Source organism: Mustela erminea, chromosome 3 (assembly GCF_009829155.1).
Source record: "Mustela erminea isolate mMusErm1 chromosome 3, mMusErm1.Pri, whole genome shotgun sequence".
NCBI lineage: Eukaryota > Metazoa > Chordata > Mammalia > Carnivora > Mustelidae > Mustela > Mustela erminea.
In genome coordinates, this window is record NC_045616.1 from 77,972,696 (window position 1) to 78,000,528 (window position 27,833).

The 27,833-nt window shown below is 35.3% G+C and overlaps 1 protein-coding gene across 7 annotated transcripts in view; it reads right to left on the reverse strand.

The window, feature by feature from the left end:
- Positions 1 to 1,849: 1,849 nt before the first annotated feature.
- GPBP1 (GC-rich promoter binding protein 1) overlaps positions 1,850 to 27,833 on the reverse strand; it is a 76,807-nt gene continuing 50,823 nt past the window's right edge. For 3 of the 7 annotated variants that reach the window (XM_032336187.1, XM_032336186.1, XM_032336189.1), the window contains 7 exons: positions 19,953 to 20,137; positions 19,215 to 19,355; positions 17,723 to 17,890; positions 16,893 to 17,080; positions 11,737 to 11,805; positions 9,764 to 9,866; positions 1,850 to 3,739 (listed from right to left, as the gene is read on the reverse strand). In XM_032336187.1, coding sequence (XP_032192078.1) covers positions 3,581 to 3,739; positions 9,764 to 9,866; positions 11,737 to 11,805; positions 16,893 to 17,080; positions 17,723 to 17,890; positions 19,215 to 19,355; positions 19,953 to 20,137 — 1,013 coding nt within the window. In that variant the 3' untranslated portion in view covers positions 1,850 to 3,580. Of the gene's footprint in view, positions 3,740 to 9,763; positions 9,867 to 10,512; positions 10,589 to 11,736; positions 11,806 to 16,892; positions 17,081 to 17,722; positions 17,891 to 19,214; positions 19,356 to 19,952; positions 20,138 to 27,833 lie in introns of those variants that run through there. The other 4 variants (XM_032336190.1, XM_032336191.1, XM_032336192.1 and 1 more) reach the window with 3 other exon arrangements.

Consider the following 27,833-nt stretch of genomic DNA (forward strand, 5'->3'; position numbering starts at 1 on the left):
GGTTTCTGGTCTCTAGTTTCTGGGTTCAGATTTTTTTTTTTTTTTTAAGATTTATTTTACAGAAAGAGATCACAAGTAGAGAGGCAGGCAGAGAGAGAGAGAGAGAGAGAGAGAGAGAAGCAGGCTTTCCGCTGAGCAGAACCCGATGTGGGACTCGATCCCAGGACCCTGGAATCATGACCTGAGCTGAAAGCAGCGGCTTAACCCACTGAGCCACCCAGGGGCCCTCTGGGTTCAGATTTAGTACACTGATTTTACCGCTTTCCCCTATCAGATACGCGATTCCCTCATCTCCACTCCAGAGCATAATTTCAGTAAAGCCCTCTTCTCTGTGCCTACTTAGCCTGAAGTATGCACTACTGAGAGATTTAACTTCACCACTTGTTGCTTTTTGTTACCTGATCTATTATCTGGCCTTTGTATCGCTGGCACCCACCAGACTTAAAAATTCTGGTGGGGACTTGAGGTCTTGGAAAAGCAACCTTCAATACCAAACCTTGGACACTCACTTATTTCAAGGCTTTTGTTCCACTTTATGTCCTGTTGCTGGTAAAGAGATGCTTTTGGTTCTCACTCAATTCACATTCAGAACAAAGAGATGACATACTCTTTACCAAATACTTCTCCAGTACTTCAGAGAAAAGTTCTAGTTTCCACCACAAGCAGGCTCTTTCTTAGAATTAATGGTCCCTATTATTGTTGGCACAACCCAAATGAGAAGATTCAAATAAAAGCACTTAATAAAACATCTTTTATAAAGTCATGAGTAGGAGATTATGGAGCATCCAAATAGAATGTGATGTCAAGTTAATGATGGCTTTTTGTGAATCAAAAGCAAGTCATTTATGACATATTCCTAAATTTAAGATATGTTCATATAACCATATTCTAACAACAGTACAAAATAAACACTAACAAAGGATTTTAAAGTTTTTGTTCATAGGAATCAGGCCCTTCAAGACACTGAATTTTTAATAGTTAATATAAATCTGGTGTTATCAAATCAATCTGATTATTTTCAGGTTAACACTTCTACATTTATTTCAACTTTAATAGAAATAGATTTATGGAAATATAAATAATTCTAATCCTTATCTTAATATAAAGCAAATTAAGATACAATTTTTGAAATACTATTTTAAACCCATTACCATAAGATTTCTGCTCATTTATTACATTTCATACCAAAAAGGGGGGAGAAGTGCTGAAAGGAGGGAGGTAGTAATAAGAGGTAAGGATTACAAAGGAGGCGAAACCAAAAAACTTCTGGGGGTGACAGGTATTGTTCAATACCTTGATTGCAGTGATGGTTTCAGAAGTCAAAGTTTATCAAATGATACCTTTAAATGTGTAGTTTACGTTAATTTATACTTTAGTAAAGTGGACTGTTAAATAAATAAATAACCTGCTGTGGAGAAATGGAGTATGAAACAGCCCAAAGTACTTTTTTTTCAGACCTCCATCATGGCCTATTTTTGAGTTCAACAATTCTACACTAGATGTCCAATTTAGTACTTATGAGCTCTCTTTCAAACAATATGGTCCAAACTCTTTACCAGCTACCCCTTATTCAGAGAGCAAGTTAAAATTATGCTAAGATGTAATGGTTCTACTGAAATACTTTGTATGGATCGACCCACTCAGTAACCAAACTTGGTGATACTATCATTTAATAAGGAGAGTAAACCACACCACTGTACCTTACCATGCTTATAAAAGGTAAACTAAAACAGTCCATATCAATGCTATGAATGCACAATAAACATTACTTAACTGATAAGAATCAAGATTAAAAAAAAAATTTATCTGAATGTAAAGCAAAAGATGCCAGAAAAATTTTCTTAAGAAATCTTTTCTGAAAGCTCTTCAGTAGAAACAGTTAGATTTTTAATGTAAACCACATTTCTCAGGTCCCTTTTTAGCTTATGTTAGCAAATACATTTTACATCTGATAGATTTCATTTATCTGTTAACCAAACAGTGCAATCTAAGAGTCCGCCAAACATTTCGTTATGTGATACTGACAGAGTTTTGTGAAAGCATACTTGGGATGTGACAGTACATTTAACACTAGATGATTAGATTGCATTGTGGTGTATTTTAAGAATCTATTTAAAAAGATAATTTTAAGATCTATTTAATACTTTGTTAACCACTCTAACTCATCCTTAGTTTTTGTGGGGATAAAACTGTGCTTTTGGTTTTTGTTTGTTTTTAATTTCCCCATCACCACCAGTCTCAGTGTGAACAAAAAAATCTGGCTTCTCTTGAAAGCTGGGAAGTTTGGGCAGGACCTTGAGGTAGAAACAGCAAACCACTGCAGCCTTCTGAGAAAATACAATTTAAAAGAAAAAACTGACGATTAGCTTAATCTAATAGAAAACCTACATTCTTGCTGAGATTAAACCCTTTACAATCAGCATATATTTAAACATGGACAGAAATGGGATGAGGAAAGCTATAAGCAAATGCAAGTAAACAAAACAAGAAACAGCGAAATACAAATATACAGAGCTAAATTACTCTTCCAGTCAGCAATGAAACAGTAATGATTCTAAAATATGCAAGTGAAAAATAAAGTGACTATTTAACAACATTCATTCATTTAATAAACTTGTTAAGCATTTGATAATAAAAAGAATATTTTCCATAACTTTCTTTTTGTAAACTAAGAAAGTAATCACTATCTTTAATAAAGAAAGTATAACTTTGTTTTAATAAGTAAATAAAGCATTTTGTGTTTAGAAACCAAAACCTTGAACACTAGAGAGAACAACAATATTCTGAAAATCCAGTTTATTTTCCATGTGTGGACAGATCCAGTCAGTGTGATCAGTTTTTCTGCATGTGTAATAATTTATCAAAATAAGTATTCCCACAAGACTCTTCCATCATCTCTGAAAGTCCTAGTCTGAAAACATACCCAAATAAAGTTCTTGAAAATCACCTCTTAAAATTTGGAAGAAAGTGTGTCAAAGTCTTTCCTGTAACGTTTACCGAACTACACATGGCTAAAGAGCAATTTATGTTTTTAAAAGGTGACTAGTACAACACTTGAGTTCAGGAAATTAATGTTTTAGTGCACTTTGCTCCAGTTTTAGCCAACATGCTACATTGTCCTTTTGGGGGTGGGGGGGGCACAAAGTGGACTTGAGGATTTCCATTGTACGAAAGAGATATGACTCTGCAAGCAAAACAGTGTAAGCTGCCTTTTTTCTTAAGACCTGGACATTTTAAGACAGAAGCTTTGCAAAACATTACACAATTTTTTATTATTAAATGAGAAAATCTCATTTGTTACATCGTCACATTGCTAGTCAGAGAAATGCTGCAGTGATGAAGAAAGTCAATGTTGGATCAACCAAAGTCCTCATTTCTACAACATTCATTTACAAAGAAATAATGTTCAACACAGCCCAACACAACATTCTTGGTTTTCTTCATAGTGAAGTCCCTCAAAAAAATCATCTTCTAATGGGGTACTTTACTACATAAATTATAGTTCTTCATTTTTACAATTCACCCCAAACTGTATGAGAGATGTATCACACTAAAATTTCTAAAGCTGTTAGGAAATCCTTCACACATCATCATCATCTGATGTGTCACTGCTACTTGTCTCTGTGTCATCATTCTCAATAGTGGGTTTGAAAGTGCTGTTTTTCCAGGGTCCAAACTTGAAGTCACAGATCAGGCCATTTTTCAAAATACCATTTTTCCTCAGACCATTCTTCTGTAACTAGAAGATCAAAAATAAATATATTAAATACATAATCTATCCTCCTCCAGGGGTTACTTATCAATTAAGAATACTGTAATAATTCAATGTAACCATGACTACATTAAAAAAATTGTCTTCTACCCTGAAAATTCCAGATGATACTCGTTTCTGGAAAACTAGTTAAATACAGTAATTGATTCAACTGTTCTAACAAATTATTCCCTGGGAATAAATCCTTACCTTTTAGAGAACCACAATTAACACCTACCAAACCAGAAAGTAGATAAATAAAATTAATGTTTATTATTAGCACAGTGAAAAAAGCATAAATTGTCAATCCAGACAGAGTAGGTGTGGACATAACCCTATCACTTGTTAAGGTACTAAATAATCCTTTCCAAATTTTCATTTCTTTAAGTGAAAGTTGTACCAAATACCTTCAGTGCAAACTAGAATAAAATTAGCAGCTGTTAAAATTCAACTATTATTATTATTCTGACCAAACTGAACTATCAACACACCCCACAAACTGCTTTATTCACCACTACAGAATAAGTAGAATACAAACCATTCCAGTAGGCAAGTATTCAAGTTATGTCCACAAAATAACAAAATCAAATACAGCCTTTGCTAAACCGCAGAGATTCTAATACTGGGGAAAAAACAGTCTTCCGTTTCTGAAAATGAGAAATCAGAACTAAAGGGGTTAGATGGTAGTAAATAAGAACTGGGCCCAAAGATCACAAATTGGGGGGTGGGGGTGCTGGTCCAAATTAGAAACAAAGACACAAAACTAAGTTACATTAATAATGGTAACATTATAATCTCTAATAACTGTGGTCCTTTGAGTTTCTTTCATGAAAAATGAGTCTCTAGTAATTTACACCAAAATCTCTAAATACAACCTTCTATAAGACCAAATCCACCCCATATTACTATCTGGACCTGTCTAGAAGCTTCACATTCTATAGGGTTTTCTCTTTTCTTTTTTTTTAATCATTAAATCTTGAGTGTTAGGTTATGATCCAAATGAAAAAAAGCTGCTTACATCACAGCTAATTTTGTTACAGACTTTCACAAACAAGTAATAACAAGTCTAGAATCTTAGCCCTCAATTTTCCTTTTGCCCTTCCTATTCCTATTCTCTATTTTCCATAGCAGATTTCCTTTTCTAAATTATACAGTTTAAGCTACCTCCCCTTCACTTTGAATAAATGACCTCATACTACACCGTTACTAAGAAAAACCAAAGCGCATGTATGCATCCCCTGGTGTTCTCAGTTACTTCGATGAGTACAAACACAACCTGACCTTTTCTTAAGGGTACACCTTTACCACCCCCTAAAGTTCTATCCTTGCTTTTCACATACTTATCATCAATGCTATCTCATCTTTCCACAGGCCGAAATCAGCTGGAGAACTTACTGATTTTATTTTTTATTAATTTTTTAAAAAGATTTTCATTTATTTATTTGACAGACAGATCACAAGTAGGCAGAGAGGCAGGCAGAGAGAGAGGAGAAAGCAGCTCCTCACTGACATAGAGCCCGATGCGGGGCTCCATTCCAGGACACTGGAATCATGACCCAAGCGGAAGGCAGAGGCTCCAACCCACTGAGCCACCCAGGTGCCCCAGAACTTACTGATTTTAAAGAAGGGGAGGTCACCTGGTGCTCAGTCAGTTAAGAGTCTGACTTCAGCTTAGGTTATCATCTCAGGGTGCTAGGATGGAACCCCCTATAGGGCTCCATGTGCAGCACGGAGTCTGCTTGTCCCTTTCCCTCTCCCCCCATCGTGTGGACTCTGTAATAAATAAAATCTTAAAAAAAAAAAAAAAACTAAATTTTTTTCTCTAAATGTCTGCACTTTTCCCACAAATATCTAACTTAGCATGTTCTTTTTAAAAGCCTCCTAAAAACTAGCTCCTCCTGCATTTTTGTTTATAACGATACAATTAGCAGTCCAGAGCTTAAAATTTTCAAAATCCTACTGATTCTATTTCAGATCTCAGTCTCATCAAGACCGTGTTTTACTATCATTTCTCCCTCCTCTAATTATTACATTCCCAACTAATCAATCTGATTTTGATCTTCCAAACTACCCTTCCAATGTATACCCTATACACCTTTATTCCATGATGTACAAATGACTGTTTCACATCCCTTAAACACACAAACACACACAAATACCTCCAACACACTGACTCACTCTCTCCTGCTCTCACCTTAAATATTTTGAAATCACATTCTGCTTTACATGGAAATCCCTCTAGCCACATTAAAATGTTACTCTATGAAGGACCTCATCTATGTAAAAGTCTGTAATATCTTGGGCAAAATTTAAAAAACAGAGTTTGAAATCAGAGTCTCCTCTGTTAACATTTAAAATATAAATCCTGGGCGCCTGGGTGGCTCAGTGGGTTAAGCTGCTGCCTTCGGCTCAGGTCATGATCTCAGGGTGCTGGGATCGAGTCCCGCATCAGGCACTCTGCTCAGCAGGGAGCCTGCTTCCTCCTCTCTCTCTGCCTGCCTCTCTGCCTACTTGTGATCTCTCTCTGTCAAATAAATAAATAAAATCTTTAAAATATATATATATATATATATATAAATCCTTTAATAAATAGCATTAAGCCCTAATGATTTTTCAGGTACTTTTGTCAAATGGTATGTCTTCATTAATATGAACATATTCATGTCATTAGTTTAGGATAATCTGGACATTATACTTATATACCACTGCTTTCCAATATACAGAATGCACAAAATTTTTGTATAACTCTGTAGGATTTTATCTACCTGCCCAGTTATCATGAAAGTGAAAGCCAACTCTCTTTGTCAGATAAATATTGGTGTTCTTTGGAACTACTACCTTAAGGTAATGGTACCTGGTGGCTTTCTCTTGATGGCTTTCACCAGATTCAGAAGTGTTTAAACAGATTCACAAACTGATAAATCCATACAGTAAACTACTATTCACCAAACATGGATGAGTTTCAAAAGCATAAAAGCAGCCAAATCTAAAACTACACAGTACTTGGTTCAATTACTGAAACATTCCAGAGACATATTATGATGACAAAAATAAATCAATGTCTGTCAAGGACTATAGCTGGGAGTAGAAGAATTGAATGCCAGGGGGGATGATTGTTATACATCTATCATCTGTCAAAACTCATCCCACTGTGCACTTAAAGTCAACGTTTTTATGTAAAATATTAAGTATAAAACACAAGACCAAAAAAAAAAACACCAAAGACCCCTTAAAACTACTACACATCATTAACTTCACAACCATGTTATGAAAAATAACATGAGGCACTAAGAACTTCTGAATATAAAATTTAAGCTGGGAAGAAATGTGAAATTGGAGAAGAAGTAAAATTATCTGTTCACAGATGACATGACCTTAATACGTAGAACACTCTGAAGATTCCACATATTAAGAACAAATATAGCGGGGCGCCTGGGTGGCTCAGTGGGTTAAGCCGCTGCCTTCGGCTCAGGTCATGATCTCAGAGTCCTGGGATCGAGTCCCGCATCGGGCTCTCTGCTCAGCAGGGAGCCTGCTTCCTCCTCTCTCTCTCTCTGCCTGCCTCTCTGCCTACTTGTGATCTCTCTTGTCAAATAAATAAATAAAATCTTTAAAAAAAAAAAAAAAAAAAAAAAAAGAACAAATATAGCAAAGTTGCACACTGATGATCGACACACAAAAGTCAGTTGTGCTTCCTTAACAATGAATAATCCGAAAAGGGAAGAAGAAAACAATTCTATTTACCACTGTATTAAAAAGAATAAACACTTAGAAATAAATATAAGGAATAAACAACCAAAAAAGGCCAAAAATTTCTACAATGCAAACTATAAATCACTGCTGCAAATACTTAAAGAACACCAACATATGTAAAGACAGTCCATACTCCTGAACTGTGACTATTACATCCAAAGCAATCCACAGAATAAATGCAATCCCTACCAAAATCTCAAAGGTATTTTCTGCAGAAGTAGAAAAACCAATCCTAAAATTCATATGGAATCTCAAGGGTTTCCAAATAGCCAAAATTATCTTTAAAAACAACAACTAAGGGGTGCCTAGGTGGCTCAGTGGGTTAAAGCCTCTGCCTTCAGCTCAGGTCATGATCCCAGCTGGGATAGAGCCCCGAATCGGCTCTCTGCTCAGGAGGGAAACTGCTTCCTCCTCTCTCTCTGCCTGCTTCTCTGCCTACTTGTGATGTCCGTCTGTCAAATAAATAAAATCTTTAAAAAAAAAAAAAAAAAACCAATAACGACAACAACAACTAAATTGGAACTTTCATGCTTCCTGGTTTCTAAACTTATTTCAGAGGTGAAGTCATCAAGACAATGTGGTACTGGCCAAAAAAATAAAAACATAAATCACACAGAAAAGACCAGTGGAATACAAAGCCCAGAAATAAACCCTTTCATATATGGTTGATCCCTTAACAATACAAGGGTTAGGGGCACCAACATGCCCCCTTCACTCCATGCAGTCAAAAATCCATGCATTACTTTGGACTTCCCCAAAACTTAACTACTAACAGTCTTCTGTTGACTAGGAAGCCTTATAGATAACAGAAAGCAATTAATATATATTTTCTATGTTATATTTATTATATACAGCATTCTTAAAGGTAAAAAGTGAAAATGTTAAGACGATTGTTAAGAGATAATACATGTACAGTACTGGAAAATATCGGCATCTAAGTAGACTCATGCAACTGAAATCTGTATTCCTCAAGGAGAAACTGCATACTCAAATGATTTTTGACAAAGTTTTGACAGATACATCCACAAGAATGAAGGCAGATCCTTACAACACAAACAAAACTAACACAAATGGATCAAAGACTTAAACCTAAGAATCAAAACTATCTATCACAGATTTAAGAAAACACAGGGGAGGGGCGCCTGGGTGGCTCAGTTAAAGCCTCTGCCTTCGGCTCAGGTCATGATCTCAGGGTCCTGGGATCCAGCCCTGTCACATCGGGCTCTCTGCTTAGCGGGGAGCCTGCTTCCTCCTTTCTCTCTCTGCCTATCAAATAAATAAATAAAATCTTAAAAAAAAAAAAAATGAAAACACAGGGGAAAAGATTCAGGACATTCAGTTTGGTATGGATTTCTGTAATAAGACAGTGAAAGTAGGGGGAACTAAGGAAGAAAATCGATAAACAGGACCCCATCAAAAATTTAAAACTTTTATGCATCAAAGAATATAATCAAGAGAGTAAAAAGACTATCTATGGAATGTGAAAAAGTATTTGTAAATCACGTAGAAACAGGAGTTAAAATCCACAATATATAAAGAAATACCACAACTCCACAAGAACCTGATTAAAAATGGTCAAAGTACCTGAATACATATTTCTCCAAAGAGGTACACAAATGCCCAGTAAGTACAAGCAAAGATTCTCAACATCACTATTAACCAATACTGAAGTGCAAATTAAAACCACAGTGAGATACCTACTTGGCAATCATTAGTATAGCTCCTATCAAACAGATAAGGTAAGGTAAGGTAAGATAAGATAAATTCTTGAGCATCACTGGTGGGTATATAAAATGGTGCAGCTTCTGTGGAAAAATGGTTATGGGTGGTTCCTCAAAAAGTTAAACACAGATAACCACAAGATCCAGCAATTCCAATTCTATCAAACATTTCCTAATACTCTTTCAAAAAGGAGATTGGAAACAAAAAGATGTTTCAGAACTTGAAATATTCTTATGCAAGGAGAAGGATAAAAGGTGAAGCAATACTTGGAAAGCTACTGATGCTTTTTACTTATCCCCACATTATTTAAAAAAAAAAAGTCAGAAACGTGACAAATCACAGACATATTATTTATATTAATTCCTAAGCACTGCAGACTGGTTTAAAACAAAGGCAATTCCGACATATACTGCAGTGTCTAATAAATTCCCAAATAGAAAGGTATAAAACCTCCCTTCCCTTAAAAAATGCTTAATATGTTGTTCTGATTAAGGAAAGGCAATGTAAAGTGAACTTGTATGATACAGGTCTTCTCACCTGTTCACTAATAACTTGGAATTCTCTCATTTCATCCTCAGTTAAGGGAGCACATGTTTCATCATTCTCACTGTCTTCTTGCCAGCCCATCTCCTTTAACAATCTGAAAAGGTAGGGAAATAGGTAAATTTAATTTAGAGCTTCACCCAAGTAGGATAATACCATTTACACTGTGTGCAAGAAAACACCATCCACATCCATTATAAAAAGTCCTCGAGACACATAAACACACTTTTTTACTCTATGCTTTCAATCTTTCTGAAAATGAGCAACTAAGATTAAAGCCCAAAAAACCGTGTTAATTAAGATTTAGAATGAACTGTGCAACTGCTTTAAACTTTGTCAGAGGTTCTCCAAGCTGGAAATTTGCAGAAGGGTCTCTAGCTCAGAAACTAAAATAAAAAACTGCTAAAAACGTAAACTAAAAGTAAAAGCAATATTTCTCCTGGTTTTCTTTAATATCCCCACAGTCTATCATATTCTTAGCTACTCAGTTTTTTTAAAAGATTTTATTTATTTATTTGACAGAGATCACAAGTAGACAGAGGCAGGCAGAGGTGGGGGGGAAGCAGGCTCCCTGCTGAGCACAGAGTCTGAGGCAAGGCTCAATCCCAGGACCCTGGGATCATGACCCGAAAGAAAAGCAGAGGCTTTAACCCACTGAGCTTCCCAGGTGCCCCCACATTACGTTTTTTGCTTTGAACAACTGAGCTATCTTATCCTCACCTTACATTTTACAGTGTATTTACCTGTTGATATTACCTCTCAGGTGTATGCCAGTCATCAACCTCAACACATATTTCAATGTGAAAGGGGCATTGTGTTCTACAGTAACAGAAAGACCACTTTTTAAAAAGCTCTTAACTAGGATCTAAGTAAATGAAATAAATAATATGGCTATTCTGTTTTCTTTCCAATTTTTAAGAGAATACCTCCATCTTAGGCACAGAGAGTCTAAGAAAAAAAAAAATCATTAGCAGGGACCAATGACTTTTCTCCAGTCAGACAAATATGAAAATCATAGTCACAGCTGATGCATTTGACTTAACTATTTCAAAGTTTGTTTCTTATACAGCTACATATATTGTATTGGTCTGTCTGTATTAGTTTTTTAATAATTATCTCTCTTCAAATAAATAAATAAGGGGCACCTTTAAGGGGCACCTGGGTGGCTCAGTGGGTTAAGCCTATGCCATTGGCTCAGATCATGATCTCAGGGTCCTGGGATAGAGCCCCACATCTGGCTCTCTGCTCAGCGGGGAGCCTGCTTCTCCCCCCCACCCCCCGCCTGCCTCTCTGCCTACTTGTGACCTCACTCTCTGTGTCAAATAAATAAATAAAATCTTTAGGGCGCCTGGGTGGCTCAGTGGGTTAAGCCGCTGCCTTCGGCTCAGGTCATGATCTCAGGGTCCTGGGATCAAGTCCCGCATCGGGCTCTTTGCTCAGCAGGGAGCCTGCTTCCTCCTCTCTCTCTCTCTGCCTGCCTCTCTGCCTACTTGTAATCTCTCTCTGTCAAATAAATAAATAAGGGGCGCCTGGGTGGCTCAGTGGGTTAAGCCGCTGCCTTCGGCTCAGGTCATGATCTCAGGGTCCTGGGATCGAGTCCCGCACCAGGCTCTCTGCTCAGCAGGGAGCCTGCTTCCTCCTCTCTCTCTGCCTGCCTCTCTGCCTACTTGTGTTCTCTGTCAAATAAATAAATAAAATCTTTAAAAATAAATAAATAAATAAATAAGTCTTTAAAAAAAAATAAAAATAAAAAAATAAAATCTTTAAAAAACCAATTATCTCTTTTACGTATTTGTTATTCCATTCATACCTACTCATCTTTCAACTTGAGCCTGCAACAAAGGTCTTGTACCTTTTCAAATAATCTCACAGAATATCAGTGCTCAGAGAATCTGAATAAAATTTAACATAACATCCATATTTTACATATAAAGAATCAAGACAATACAGTAAAATAACTGGCTTACTTGATGGCAAAGAAGCAAAGAGAATTCTGGTTTCCTCCTTCCAAGTTAGTTTTTATTGCACCAAACCCTCTAGACCAAAATGTCACAAAATCACTGTCAATTATACTATTTCTCTCATTCTTTTTAATCGTTTAACACTTTTTTTTCCAACAGTGTCTTCACTCTTCAACTCAGATGGCTTCTTATGGAATGGCATTTCCATTCCCAGTGTCACCTAGTTCAGAGCCTACAGATCTAGATAGGTAAAACAATCTAACTGCTTTTGCTAGATCCTTTAGTTAACTGCAAGTTTACCAAACAATAATGCAAATGAAACAAATTATTTCAAATTGTATAAAAGACAAGCATACCTAAATGTCCAATCTCACACATTTCCCCTCCCTTCCAGTGGGTATAACTGTTAACTTTCTGGAATAGCTTTTAAAACAAATACTTTGCTCCACAGTTAGTAATATATTGTGACAGTGATCTGGACACCTTTGCTTTTTCAAACTATTACCAAGTCACCCATACACCACCTTACACTTTCATAATACTCTGCTGAGCGTTTCCAATTGCTTTCCACTTCCTAAAGAACAAACTCCTTAACACCAATGACCACAAATTCACATTTCTTACATTTGAAAAGCATAGGTTTAGAAGCAGAGGACTTGGGTCACAATTCATACTCTATCATAAACAGGTACAGAAGCCACTTCTCTGAGCTATTTCTTCATCTCAAGCAATGAAGAAGCTTGAATAGATCTCAAAGGCCCTGGCTCTTCAATTTCATTCTAATTCCATTAAGGACTACACACTCCCTCAAGATAGCTCACTCACTGGCCCTAAACAAACCAGGTATGTATTTAACTCTAAATATCCATTTCACACCCCCATTGTCCTAGTAATGTCTCACCTTTAAAGATTTAGCTCTCAAATTACTCTGCCTGGTACTAAAGTCAGGAGATCATCCCAAACTCCCTTGAATTTCTTTGGCACTCATTTCATGCTTTCAACAACTATCTCCCACCCTTAACATTCAAGCTATCCTATGATGATGATATACTGAAACCTGACAACAAAACTGTTTGTAATATTTTATGTTTCATGTATTTTTCATTTTATATTTTAGATTATACATATGAACTAAGAATTGTCATCCTTGAAAACTGTATCACTGACACCTGCTTCATTAAATTCATCCAATGTTAAGTACTTAATATGCACAGAACTTAAGATTCACAAAGTTCATAGGAAATCTGAAGCCACAGAGAAGAAATACCACTCCATTTTCAGAGAAATAAAACCCAAAATCTAAAAGAAGGCATTACCTTTGCTACCTCAAAAAAACAATATATTAATGTGTACCTGTAGAACACTTACACTATACAAAGCAGAAAGAAAACTCAAGGTAAGAAATTTAAATTAAAATGGTTATGTCCTCTTGGGGCACCTGGGTGGCTCAGTGGGTTAAGCCGCTGCCTTCAGCTCAGGTCGTGATCTCAGGGTCCTGGGATCGAGTCCCGCATCGGGCTCTCTGCTCAGCGGGGAGCCCACTTCCCTCTCTCTCTCTCTGCCTGCCTCTCCATCTACTTGTGATTTCTCTCTGTCAAATAAATAAATAAAATCTTAAAAAAAAATGGTTATGTCCTCTTTTTATTGACTTGGAATCCTTTTTAGCATGTGCAACATTAAAGTTTTTTAAAAAGATATATATATACACACATATATGTGTGTGTATATATACGTGTGTGTGTGTGTGTGTGTGTGTGTGTGTGTGTGTGTTCAGGTAGTCAACACTGATAATCTCTTCATGTAGCATGGGTTCCTCACCAACCCTCCTAGAGTTTATTCCAATTTTAGATCTCTTCTTCTTGGCTCTATTTGGCTTAATTCCTCAATTCTATTCTATTTTCTCCCGTTAGTAGTCAGCAGAAGACCAAAATCTGTCGAGGTATGGTTTTGACAAGTCTGTCTTCCCTGTACCTCCATGAACCAAAGAAGAAACGACCGAAACACTTTTTACACTATGTCTGCAGATGAAGAATTAACAACACTAAATCATTCATTATTGGTATTGGGGTCATAAGAGTACTTTCTAAGTAACTGTGACTCAACCTTCTTTTGCTAGAAAATACTGAAGGCAAATACGAAACAAAAAGGTCCTAAGTTTCAACTTTACTATTAAGTTTCAACTTTTATTACAGCCTTAACAGTTTCTACAAGTAGGTAATTTATCTTTATTCTTTTATTGCCTATATGCTGTATCTCCCTAAAAGAGAACTCATCTTTTACTATCATTAGAACATCTGGTTTGTACACTTATCTGCACAAGACTTGTTCTCTTCTATCAACTGTCTGACTAGAAATATTTAAATGACTACTGGTGAGAATGGGAACTGGAAAACGTATCTTTGGGTACTAGCATGGCAGAATCTGATTATTTTAATTATGTGTGCCATTTGACCAACTTCATTCCTAGTAGTCTGTTTTATAAACACACTTACATAAATGTTTAAGGATATAAATACAAGGATGTTCATATGGGTACTAGCTCACTGCAAAAATCAACAAGGGTCTTGATCTCACCACCCTGAAATCATGACCTGAGCCAAAATCAAGAGTTGGGACACTGAACCAACTGAGGCACCCAGGTGGCTCACACAAACACTACTTGTAAAAAAAAAAAGACACAGGGAAGGATCCCTGGTCAGTAGATAAATAGTTTTCATGAATTATATCCATACTACAGAACAGCAGCTTCAAAGGAGGTATACAATATTTCTTTTAGAAAAATACTGAAATGTCTATTTATGCCTATCTTTTTTAAAAGGAATTAAGGTTTGCTAGTTTTTGCACATATGACACTGCAGCCAGCATTCAGCCTACAGTAAGAGTCACAAATCATAAACCGTATCATGAGGTAAAGAAATCCTACCCTTTGGGCAGAAATAAAAAGTATGGTTACTGATCCATTCATTAGACTAAATGCAGAGTAACAAAATATAGTTGCCCAAACAACTAAATTTAAAGATACTACCTAGTTAAGTTAGCTTAAAACTAATCTAGTTAAATTAACTCTCATCAAATGGGCATTCACATTTATCATACACCCAATAAATTATTTTAGGTAAAAGGAAGCCCAAATTAGTATAGGAGGATTACAAAATTAAAACAAATGCCTGTGTTCTCAAACACAATAGTTACAGCCACATTGAAAAAGAGCAAGACATAATCTGGTAAAGGGGAACAAAAACCATCATAGAAATTAAAAATAATGTATGAATTGGGCCAGAAAGACAAACATATAAAGGGGTCTTTAATATAAAATTTTTTAAAATTATTCCATAGTAGGTACAGCCTACATACCACTGTCTTAGAATTAAAAGAAGTTCTAAAAGAAATAACACTTAACTAAACAGAAAGTCAAGTCAACCACAGAGACTGTTAAGAAGTATCACTCCACAATGAGCCTGGTCCTAAAGAACATTTAAAAAAAAAAAAACCAAGAACACAAACGGGGAGTAGCAGGCAGAGGAAGAAGCAGGTTCCCCTCTGAGCAATGAGCCAAAGGTTTATTTCAAGACCACATAAAGAGTAAATCATTTCTACCAAAATACCGCTCTTAATTTTAGAATCATGGGAAGAAAAAAACATAAAAGTTCACCCTAGACTTTAATACTCTTCAATTCTTAGACTAACTCACTTAAGGGTTACCCATTTAAAAAATGTTTTAAGAATATAATAACAGAAGGGGCGCCTGGGTGGCTCAGTGGGTTGGGCCGCTGCATTCGGCTCAGGTCAAGATCTCAGGGTCCTGGGATCGAGTCCCACATCAGGCTCTCTGCTCAGCGGGGAGCCTGCTTCCTCCTCTCTCTGCCTGCCTCTCTGCCTACTTGTGATCTCTCTCTGTCAAATAAATGAATAAAATCTTTAAAAAAAAAAAAAAAAAAAAGAATATAACAACAGAAGCACAAAGTGCTCTTGAAAGTTTGCAATAAAAAATAAATCACATATTGAGACAACTGGATATCCACATGGAAAAAGATTAAGTTGGACCCCTATACCTCACATCATGCACAAAACATGCAAAAAGGAATAAAATGGGGAACGCTCATAAAAATGATTCATCAAAGGTTAAATGTTTTGCATTTCAAAAGGCACCACTGAAAAAGTGAAAAAACAACTCAGAATGGGAAAAAATTCTACAAATTATGTATGATTAAGGACTTGTATTCAAAATATACACAGAACTTTTACACAAGTCAATAATAAGACATATAATACAATTTAATAATGGGCAAAGAATTTCAACAGATATATCTTCACAGAAGACATAAATATGGCTAATAAGAACTTGAAAAGATACTCAACAGTCAACACTAATTTTTAGGAGAAATGCATTATTAAAAACCACAAAAAGATACCACTTCATATCCATTAGAATGGCTTAATCAAAGACAGATGGTAACAGATGTTGGTCAAAATATGCAGAAACTGGAACCTTGATATATTGTTGATGATAATGTAAAATGGTACAGCCATTTTGGAAAATAGCTTGGGAGTCTCAAAATGAAGCGCTTATGTCCTAGCAATTCTACTCCTGATATCCACCCACCCAAAGAACCAAAAACATGTCCAAACAAAAAGTTGTACATAAATGATCCTATAGTAGCATTATCCAGAATACTCACCAAATACAAACAACTCAATACCCATCAAAACTGAAGAAAATGTCATAGAGCCATACAGTGTACTGTTAATAAAGACACACAAGGTAGTGACACATGCTACAACATGAATTTGAAAGCTTATGCTAAGTGAATGAAAGAAGCCAGACATAAAACACCAAATATATGGTTCTATTTATATAAAATATCCAGCAAAGGCAAATCTATAAAGAAAACAGACTAGTAGTTGCCTAGAACATAGAGGAAAAGGGAGAAATGCAATTGAGCACAGGTTTTTCTTTTAGGGGAGACAGAAATATAAAATCAGAATGTGATGACAGTTCCACAGCTCTGAATACACCAAAAACCTTAACTGTACACTTAAAATGAGGGAAATTTGTGGTAAACAGCCCAATGAAACTGTTAAATAAATTACAACATTTCTATACTAAACTCAAAATCCTGGATGTAAAACATGCAGAGAAAAAAGTAAAAATGAATACTAACCTGTGTTCTGCCTCAAGTGAACTGGAAAGAACATCAGTTTGTGGGAAGGTAGAAGACCGAATGATCTGCTGGGAAATTACAGAGGCATTGCCATTCTCCTGTGGAATTTCATTTTCATCAAAGTTTCGATTTATGTCCCTTTCTTGGTGAGTACTATTGCTGTTATGCAAATTAAATGAATCATCATCCTGATTTTTAGGGAGTTAAAAAAAAGAATGAGTTAGAAAATACAGCTGTTGAAAACTTTAATAGATTTTGGTTAGATTTCCAGATATAATACATAAGTATTATAATCATTAAATTTAGGAGAACTTCTCAGAAGATATAAAACTAAGCTGTGAAGGATACCCACAGTTTTCTGACTCTATGTCTTCACTTTATTCAACAAAGGCAAATCAAAAGGATGAAGGTAGGCAAGACAGACAACAAAGAAAACATTTTTGCACAGAACAGAATGATAAAAAGCTGTTTCAGAAAAGAAGTCTTCTTTTTTTTTTAAGATTTTATTTATTTATTTGACAGAGAGATCACAGGTAGGCTGAGCAGAAGGCAGAGAGACAGGGAAGCAGGCTCCCCAAATGAGCAGAGAGCCCACTGTGGGGCTCAATCCCAGGACCCTGAGATCATGACCCAAGCCAAAGGCAGAGGCTTAACCCACTGAGCCACCCAAGCACCCAAAGAAGTCATTCTTTATATAAATAGTAAACTAGCCTTGCTTTCAGGGAGATGACCATTTTGATTAAAATTTGTTCAAAGGTCTTCAACGGTATCTGCCCAAATATTTCAATGACATGTTAATGTCAAAACGAGAGTTACTGCTAATTCAATACCTTCTCTGAGCCAGCATGACTTTCATCTTCATGCTCCTCTTCTACTCTGTCCCTTTTCAATGCTTTCAAAAATTCACTCTTCTTATCAGTGCGCATACGTGTCAGTTTGGTTAGACGAGGCTGCTGATTAAGTTTGTCAACAGGTGAAGAGGAATTTGAGCGATTACACTAAGAAAAAAATATAGAAATATTAATAAATATATAGACAATATCAGTAACTACAATTTCCTATTTCACCCTATTCACAATACAAAATTGATTTTAAAGTCTATTTTTCTCTATCCCTGTTTTATTTATCCCACTGAATGAGTAAACAAAAGAACCTTCTTTAAAAAAAAAAATCTTTTTCTTATCCCATAAAACAATTAAGGTCTGATATTACTAACAACTATTATTCTAAATTAAAAGCTTAAATATAATTTTAATAAAACAAAACCCAAACCTATTTAAATATGCCCATAATACATGGTTTTTAAATCTGTGTTCCACAGAGTTCTAAGGTTCTAGTAACTCCAATAAAATCTATTTTATAATTATTTACAAAGAGATACACACAGAGTTTATCAGGTAGGATTTCACCAAGGAAAATGTTTGCGGTAGGACAGGAGGGAGGTGGAGAGGGACATGCACTGGAGTTTTGTTTTTGGTGTTTTGTTTTAACAGTGGAATACAACAGAAAATAGAATGTTAAAATCTCTGTGACACAGAGATTTTTAGACAAGGAAAACTACCATAACGCCTGTTGGCAATAATGTCCACAGACCATAAGGAATATATTACCAGCTGAGAAAGCTGGTCCTCTCATTCTAGTTCTAAATTTCTGAATTTACTGGTTTACTAAAAACCAGTAAATGAAAACCAGTAAATGATAGGCTTCGATGTTCCAATACAGTACACAGAGCAATTTACAGTGGAGCAACATAGAAACAAATGATTAGTGAACTAATCGAGGAAGTGCCTGGTCTAGAAGCTTCAGAAACTTGGTCAAATGACAGAGATACTTAAGCTACTTGGCATTCAAAGTCCCTAAAATATGCATCTTTCTCTTCCTCTTCTGTCTGGCCCCTGAGTGTTAACATTAATAAAATGTCCATCATCCCTGAAATATTATATGATACAAATCCTCATTTTCAGTCAAGATTCAATCTTACAACATAGCATTAACTATCACAAATGTCAAAATTCAAATTGTCATAATTATTTTAAAAATCTGCGCTTGTGGCTGATGGTTAAGTGGGCATTTCATTGTATTATTTTCCCTACATTTCAGGATACTTGTGAAATTTGTTTTAAAATATTTGAATTATTCCTACTTAAAAGTGCAAAAACAACTAGCGCAGAGCAAAGTATCTGACCCAAGTCTTCTGAAAGAGCGGAAAAAATCTCATTTTAATGTATTCATTTAATGAATCTATACCTTCTGTCCACTGTTAATTTAATTATCATGATTAAAATATGCTGCATTCCTCAGGAATAATTTCAGATGACATACCTCTTTCACTGAAGTTGTTGATGGACTAAAATTCTTGGCAGCTGATTTAAAAGCATTGAAGTTGCCAACGCCATATGTAGGCTCATGAGGGTAAGAAGTCCCAACTTTATTTTCTTTAGTTTGGCTTTTCCATTGTGCAGGCTAAAGAAAAACATACAAACATTAATGTGTTTCAAAAACAGCTTTGAGAACAACAAAGTGAACCCTATAAAAAAAAATGACTATATGCAACTCATAAAACAATTATTTTCATATTACATCTTAATCATTCCTACATATTTCTCTTTTATATTTTTCTGCAAATAAAATCAAAGCCTGGCATTCAGATAAAAACATCTGGCTGCACTGCTATTTTTTCAAAGTTTTATTAACCTCAAGTTAGGTTTGCTTTGTCTATTTATCAGTAAAATACAAGTGGGAGCACAAAAAACCCTAAAACTAAACATCAAGGAAACAGCACTATACATTATTAAGTACAAGTCACAGATTTATCTGGCAACACAAAATTTTAGATTTCATTTACTACTAGTGAAACAAGAAACATATACATGGACAAACACACACACCATTTAAAAGGTAACTAAAATTAATGACACACAATGAGCCAACTCTTTTTACCTGAAGTAAGCACCCCACCAACAACCCCCTCATTTTGGTGTAAAATTTTTAACATTCTTTTCTTAAAGTAACTCAACTGGTACCAACTTAAAACTTGCATTTTAACAATTCAGAACTTACTTTTGTAGGTGGAGCAGCAGGTTTAGGGACTAAGCCTTTATAAACACTTGGACCAGTCCCGTTCTTAACTGGTTGTGACTGAAGATTTCCTACCACTGGGAATCCAGATAGCTGTAAGTCTTTTGTATTACCTTTCTTAATGACCAGCATCCTTGGAGCTCTAGATTTAGGATTCGGAGGATATTCTGCATAAATAAAGCACGAGCAAGAGTTACACACATTAAATTAAACCACCAAAAAAACAACATATTCCAAACCTTGATTATATTTAAAAATAATAGCTGCTGCCTGGGTAAAATAATTAAGCTAAATAAGTATAAGCTATATTCCTGTTTCAGAAATAAAGCTATAACATAATCAAACAGAATATAGCAAGAATTGAGCAATGTCAAGTAACAGATGATTTCAGCTCAAGAGTGGCCTCAAATGTTAACTATGACTAAACCAAGATTAATGTACATTCTAACATATTTTAAATTTTTTTAAATGCAAATTTCACCCTAGTTGCACCTAAGATTTGGGAGATAAAGTACATTATATTTTGCCTTCTCTAATTTAAAAAGACATTTTTCCTACTTCCTTCTCATTCTCATCTCATCATATAAGTCATTATCAATAAGAAAGGAACTATAGTCCCTCTATTTCTAAATTTCTACTAATGTTATGGCTAACAGAAAACAGAATTCTATTTTCACAATACTAAGTCATTCAAATATTTATTGGCCACCTAACTACAATGAAGGTATTATGCAAAAGTTATAGGGCAATGAATTCAATCCTTCTGAAGCTAGTACTAGGGATAATAGCTGCTAACGCAAAGCTTTTTCTCAAGAAAACTGCAGCTGTTAAAATATGAAAAACTGCCCACAAAGTTTAGTTTATACATACCCCTAGAGTTCAGTTAGTGTAGGTATTATATGTGAGCATGTTCACAATTACTGCGGTGAAGTATGTCTTTCCTCCCTTAGAAAAATTCTCAAAGTATCAGTTTCATAGTTGGAGAACTTAGAGTAAAAGAATGAATTTAAGGGGAGAAAGCTAAGAAAATCTAAATCAAATTAGCATAATATATTAAGTAAGACAGATCCTGTGAGATGTTGAGTTGCCTACATGTTTGTGAAGATACACAACCTCAAACTAAACCAAACTTCCTACTAAATTACCTCAAAAATTAAACTACAAAGGGATCAGTAAGGACACAAAGATACTCTCAAGGCTCATGTGAGGCTTCAAACTCCTCAAAATATACAGCTGGTATGATACTTCATTTATTTTAATGGTTAAGTACAAAAGAACAAGGACCAAAAGCAAAGAGCAGATCTTCCCATAGGTTAAACACATGGCTCACCTACTAAGGCAAACATTCCAACTTCTCGGAGGCCTTAAAAGGCCTAAGAAATAAAGGCTAAGAAAGAAATCTTCAGGCACACACACAGAAATTAACTCAGCAATATATAACTTTTCTAAAGAACATACACAAGGCAACAAAACATAAATTAAAGATCTCAAACACGTGAATCCAGAATGCCAGAAATAACACTAAACAATTTAAATTTTGCAATTATTGCTTCTGGTAAATACATGATGACAGTGTGAATTAAACTGTTAAAAAAAAAAGATTACAAATTAGCAAAACTTAAAATTCAAATTTAGGAGAAATTCTTAACAGCCTGGTACTCAAACTCTAAATTAAATTAAATTTGGGGGGTGCCTGGGTGGTTCAGTGGATTAAGCCTCTGCCTTTGGCCCAGGTCATGATCCCAGGGTCCTGGGATCCAGCCCGCATCAGGCTCTCTGCTCAGCAGGGATCCTGCTTCCCACCCCTACCCCCCTGCCTCTCTGCCTACTTGTGATCTCTGTCTGTCAAATAAACAAATAAAATCTTTAAATTAATTAATTAATTAATTAATCTCAGAATCAGATATGAATGGTGCTAGAAAATGCAAAAGGTATGAAAGTTTCCAAGATCTTAGAGAAATTCAAGTGTTAAAGCAAAGGACACTTCTATCAGTACACCGCAAATAAAAAAATTCAAACATGCTGAAAAGCACTTCCAGTTCAATATGGCCTATTAAAGGACACATTTCTCTTCTTTACCTTATAAACAGGTCCTTATATTAAAATTACTATAATGAAGGAAGAAAACAAATACAAAAGGAAAAGGGTCATCTGCAAGGGGTGATGTCAACCTACACTTCCACAGAAATAAGTAAAGAAAAAAACTTTAGAGTATCCACAACAGAACCTAAATGCTGAAGATGGGACTAATCAACCTTACAAAATCTTGGATTATAAACAGGACTTGAAAAAACCATCATGGCAGAAGTGAAAAATTTGTTCAAAGATCAATTGCTAAGAAAAGATCCCTACTAAGGAAAACCTAAACAATATACCACAGGAAGAAGGAAAATGATCCCACATGGAAGGCTGAATGTTCAAGGGGAAAAATAATTTTGTGCATAAATAATTAAAATTAAAAGGTCTAAGAGAAAGAGAATAGATAAGCTAACAGGTATATATTATCTTTAAGCCTCAACGTAGTTCCTGACTACAAAATTCACTTTCCTAAATTTGGATTCTTACACATCTAGAGCAAGAAATATTCTGGATTCTTCCTCAAAAAGGCCTTCAGTGCAAAGGCAGAAGACGCTATAAAAAAAAGAACGTGAAGGGATGCCTGACTGGCTTAGATAGTAGAGCGTGCAACTCTTGATCTCAAGAGTCCTGAGTTCAAGCCCCACATCAGGTGTGAAGCCTATTTAAGGGGGGAAAGGGGGAAGGAGAAGAAGAAAAGTGAAGCCTAAGAAATAAATCACAGAAGGCTAAGTAACAAAGTAAAAGATGATGAAGGTACCTAAAGGAAGATGATAGGATTTGGGAGGGAAAGAAATAGACACAGTGCTAATGCATTGATTGGGCGTTCTTATTCAAATATTATAGTACAGGTTAAGAACTAGTACTTTGTACCAAATTTATAGAATCCTGCTCCAATCTTATGAACTCTCTCATCTATAAAATGAAAAACAGTTCCTATTATAGAGTTAACTGTGAAGTTTTTACAAAAATACTAGAAAAAATGTCCAAAAAAGTCAAATACTATCCCCATTACAATATGCTTCCAATTATATTTCAATGCTATATATCAAATTTTAGATTGATTTAACATTATGGAGAAAAACCGTGACAGAAATAAACAAAATACAGACTAACTTGTGTCCTGTGCAACGGTCCTGAATAAAGAGAGCCTGACATTTAAAAACAAGAAAGTTGGCGCTTAACTGGGTGGCTCAGTTAAGCACCCAACCCTTGATTTCAGTTCAGGTCATGATCTCAGGGTCCTGAGACAGAGCCCCTCGTCAGGCTCCAAGTCTGCTTGAGATTCTCTCCCTCTCCCCACCTACAGGGTCTATCTCAAAATAAATAAATAAAAATAAAAATGAGAACATGTTAATAGCAATCGTATCATAAAAGTAATATGAAGGGTGATGATGATGACAGCACTAACTGCCAAACTTAATTCGAGTCATTTATATTCACTTTGTATTACAGTTGACCCCTGAATAACAAGGTCTGAACTGCACCAGTCCACCTATATGCAGGTTTTCTTTTCTCCAATGAACTTAATATATAATACATGTGGGTGCCTGGGTGGCTTCGAGTCAGTTGGCACCTGCATTCGGCTCAGGTCATGATCCCAGGGTTCTGAGATGGAGTCCCACGCTGGGCTCCCTGCTCAGCAGGGAGTCTGCTTCTCCCTCTGACCCTCCCCCCTCTAGTGCTCTCTATCTCACTCTCTAAAATGTGAATAAAATTTTTTTAAAAACTACCATTATAATACATGTAATATATAAAATATGTGTTAATTGCCTGTACTAAGAGTATAAGGCTTCCAAACAATAATTAACTATTAGAAGTTGGGGGGGTTAAAAGTTATACATAGATCTTCAACTGAGGTGGGAGGGGGCATCAAGGTTCCCAACTCTTGAACTGTTCAAAGGTCAAATGTTCATCTGTTCAGATTCTCTCTACAAATTCTCCTGACATAAATCTTCCAAGTACTGAAGCTTCTGGATTCAAACAGTATCCAATGTTTCCTTCTATACTTTCTTCATTTACTTGGTCAACCAGTAAATGATATGAAAAAACCCAAACTGCTTATTATTTAAAAGATAAAATTTACGTACTGGTTAAAGACTTTAACACTTAAATCTAAAAAACAAAAAAAAACAACACAAAAACTAGAAAGTAAGTCATCTCAGGGACTTTCTTCTACATGACCTTATTATCTCAAGCTCATATAAGCAGGTATTCTCTTTTAAATATAAGTTTAAAACACCTGGAGGCAGAGATACTGGGTGGCTCAGTCAGTTAGGCATCCACTTTTGGTTCAGGTCATGCTCCCTGAGTCCTAGGATGGAACCGCAGGGCAGGCTTCCTGCTCAGCAGGGAGTCTGCTTCTCCCTCAGTCCCTCACCCTACTCAGGATCTCTTGCTCTCTCTCCCCCTCTCTCAAATAAATAAAATCTTTAAAAAAATAAAAATAAAAATAAAAAACACCTGAATACAATGCAACAAATATTGGCTTAAGATTTTCATACCATCATTTTCCAGTATCCTCACAAACTGTAATCTGACAAAAACTGACCTTAAATATCCTTTTATTATCTTGTTATTTATGCTCTCCTAAGATCTATGAATATAATAATCTTTTTCCTTAAATACAAAGTCAATGGTGGGAGGAGGAGTAGCTCAATTCTTTGGAGAAAAAGTTTTTATTAAAATAGTGCTATCGGGCGCCTGGGTGGCTCAGTGGGTTAAGCTGCTGCCTTCAGCTCAGGTCATGATCTCAGGGTCCTGGGATCGAGGCCCGCATCGGGCTCTCTGCTCAGCAGGGAGCCTGCTTCCCTCTCTCTCTCTCTCTGCCTGCCTCTCTGTCTACTTGTGATCTCTCTCTGTCAAATAAATAAATAAAATCTTAAAAAAAAAAAAAAATAAAATAAAATAAAATAGTGCTATCTGTAGGACAAAATAATTTGGAAACGTGTACAGTTAAAAGAGGACATCTCAATTTTTCATCCTCTTTCACTACTCTCCATGTAGGTATCTTGTATGGATTTTCTGATTCAGTCTATTCTTTGATCTCTCACTTAAAATTCTTTTGCTGGGGCGCCTGGGTGGCTCAGTGGGTTGAGCCTCTGCCTTCGGCTCAGGTCATGATCCCAGAGTCCTGGGATCAAGCCCCACATCGAGCTCTCTGCTCAGCGGGGAGCCTGCTTTCCCTTCTCTCTCTCTCCATTGCTCTGCTACTTGTGGTCTCTCTCTGTCAAATGAATACATATTATAAAAGAAAAAAAATTCCTTTTGCTTTTTAATAAATCTATTGGAATACGTCCTGCTTACTAGATTTGAACATTACTTAGCTAATAGTCATTACACGTGTAATGTGATCAAGGATTTTATAAAACAGATTGATTTTACACATTTAAATATTTTATCCAATATTAACAATGTTTTTTTCATTACAGATTATTGTGATCATCCTCATCTCACAGAAAATTCACTCAGATCATCTGCCCAAAGTCTGAATAACCATTAGGTAAAACCTAATGTTTGGACGCAGGTCTATCTGATTCAAAAGCAAATACCCTTAACCACTATATTATACTAGTGGAAAAAATGGAAATTAAAGTACGACTAGGCCAAATACTGCAAAATGTTTACCATCCCCAACTAAAAATACTACAAATAGGCCTATAACTAAATGTTCTGAATGAGAAGCCTGTTTTGTGCATACTATTAAATGAGGTCAAAGTCCACTGTTTCCTATGCTAAGTTACTGATTTAGGTTCCTTATTATCTTGATCTAAGAGAAGAGGCAATTTGAACAAAAGCAAAAGAGCCAAATGGGTGAATTACATGAGAAATTTTCACACTAATCCGAAGATGAAATTTAGTTACATAAGACACAATAATACACAAATATCAAACTCAATCTGTACCACAGCAAATTAAGACAAACTCCTACTGTGAACACTAATTTTAATGCACAAAAATCTGTTTCTGATTTATATAAATTGATGTTATTTTAATCTTTTTGGTTTTCAATTTTTTAAAATTTAATGTACATACCTGATTTGATTTATAGTAATGGGAGTTTCAAACAAATGAGATTCATTAACTTGTAATTTATGCCAAGAGTAGGGGTGTATGGTGTTTTACCTTAACAAGGTCCCCTAAATTACTCACACTTCTCAAAAGAGTAACTTACATGATGAATAAATAATATTTCTAACTCTGACCCACTGAAATTTACTTGTCAAAACGTCTAATAAAATCTTACTAATTTTCCCTTCTCAACCTTGAACATACGCTGCAATACCTTTTTCTTCTTGTTACAGTTTAACAACTATTTTCATATAAGATATTACTGGAAAAGTGGAGCCATTTCCACACATAAACTACCAACTAAATGCTTTTACAAAGAAATTCAAGAAGGATTATTCCTTTCTCTTAACTCTATTTACAAAGTTCATTAAAAAGAAAAATAAAACTGGTTGTCATCATGATCTAATTCAATATAATCATGTCACCCAATCTGATGCTTTTGGCTAATATCACTGGAATTCTCTAAAATTCCATCACAGATTTTTATACTTATTATATAGAAAATAACCTATCTTAACAAATAGTCACTAATTTGCTTTTAGAAAGTTAAACAAATAAAAATGCTTAAAAATGAACCTTGGTACTCTTAAGTAGCATTATCAAATATGAGCACAAATCAGGAAAGATCAAGTTATCAAGGAATAGACACAAAAATAAATGCTGGGCGGAAACACGACTATGCTTTAATTACTAGTGAATGAAATTTTTCATTATTTAGTAACTAAGTACTAAATGTTAGCCTCTGCCTGTAATGTACTGCTGACATAATTCATCAACACAAAAATAGCCAGTAGGACCTCTGAAAACATACATATCAACAGTCACAAATTGTGTCTCAAAACAGCATACAAATACACATCGTTTTTTCTCTTTCTCACCTCCCAAATAAATCACACAACTTACTTTTTTAAAATTGTCACAGGCACACTCAAGTACCTTTTTCTTTTAGTTTTAAATTAATAAGGACCTAGAGATAGATTAATTTAGTAAGCATTAATCTTAGGTACCTAAGAACAGTGATCCTAATTAAGATCAGAACAATAAAGAAGCCACAGATAAAAGCTACATGAAGGTGTTTCCAAAAAAGCTGATTAAGTTCTAAGTAGAATTAAACTTATGTAACTGTATTTTAAGCAAGATAATTATTTTCCCTCAAGGTGTTTTTTTTTTTCCCAGTTGGGATACTGTTTACTCTTGCAATTTCTGATCTATGGAAGGACAGTTTCAGGGACAACCTAGTTTGTTTTTTATTACATATTACATTCTGTTATTAAATTTTTACTTACCTGAAGGAAGTAGCACTAGAAAAGTTCTATTGAAGTCTTTCCTAAAATTCTCTCATGTCTTCCTCAGGAACATTGTTATTTTAAATGTTGCAATGGGGAAACAGTATTTGGGAACCCGGAGGGGAAGTGAGAAAGGAATAGTGAAGTGTAATACAATGAAAATCTCATTGTATTTTATGGGAAGTACTGGGAATTTAACAGTTGATCAAGCCACAATTAACCATTTTCTTTTTTCTAATGCAGACACACTTCTTAGTTTACCTAAGGCACAGTAAAGAGTACATCTTCCTTTTAAACATCTTTTCAACTAGTGCTCAAAATCCTTAGACCAACCCTGAAACAGTAGAACCAAAATCTTTATATTAATACATTTTATTCTCAATATTTTCAAAGATGTATTTGCCTTTAAATCATTTCTAAAATTATTAAA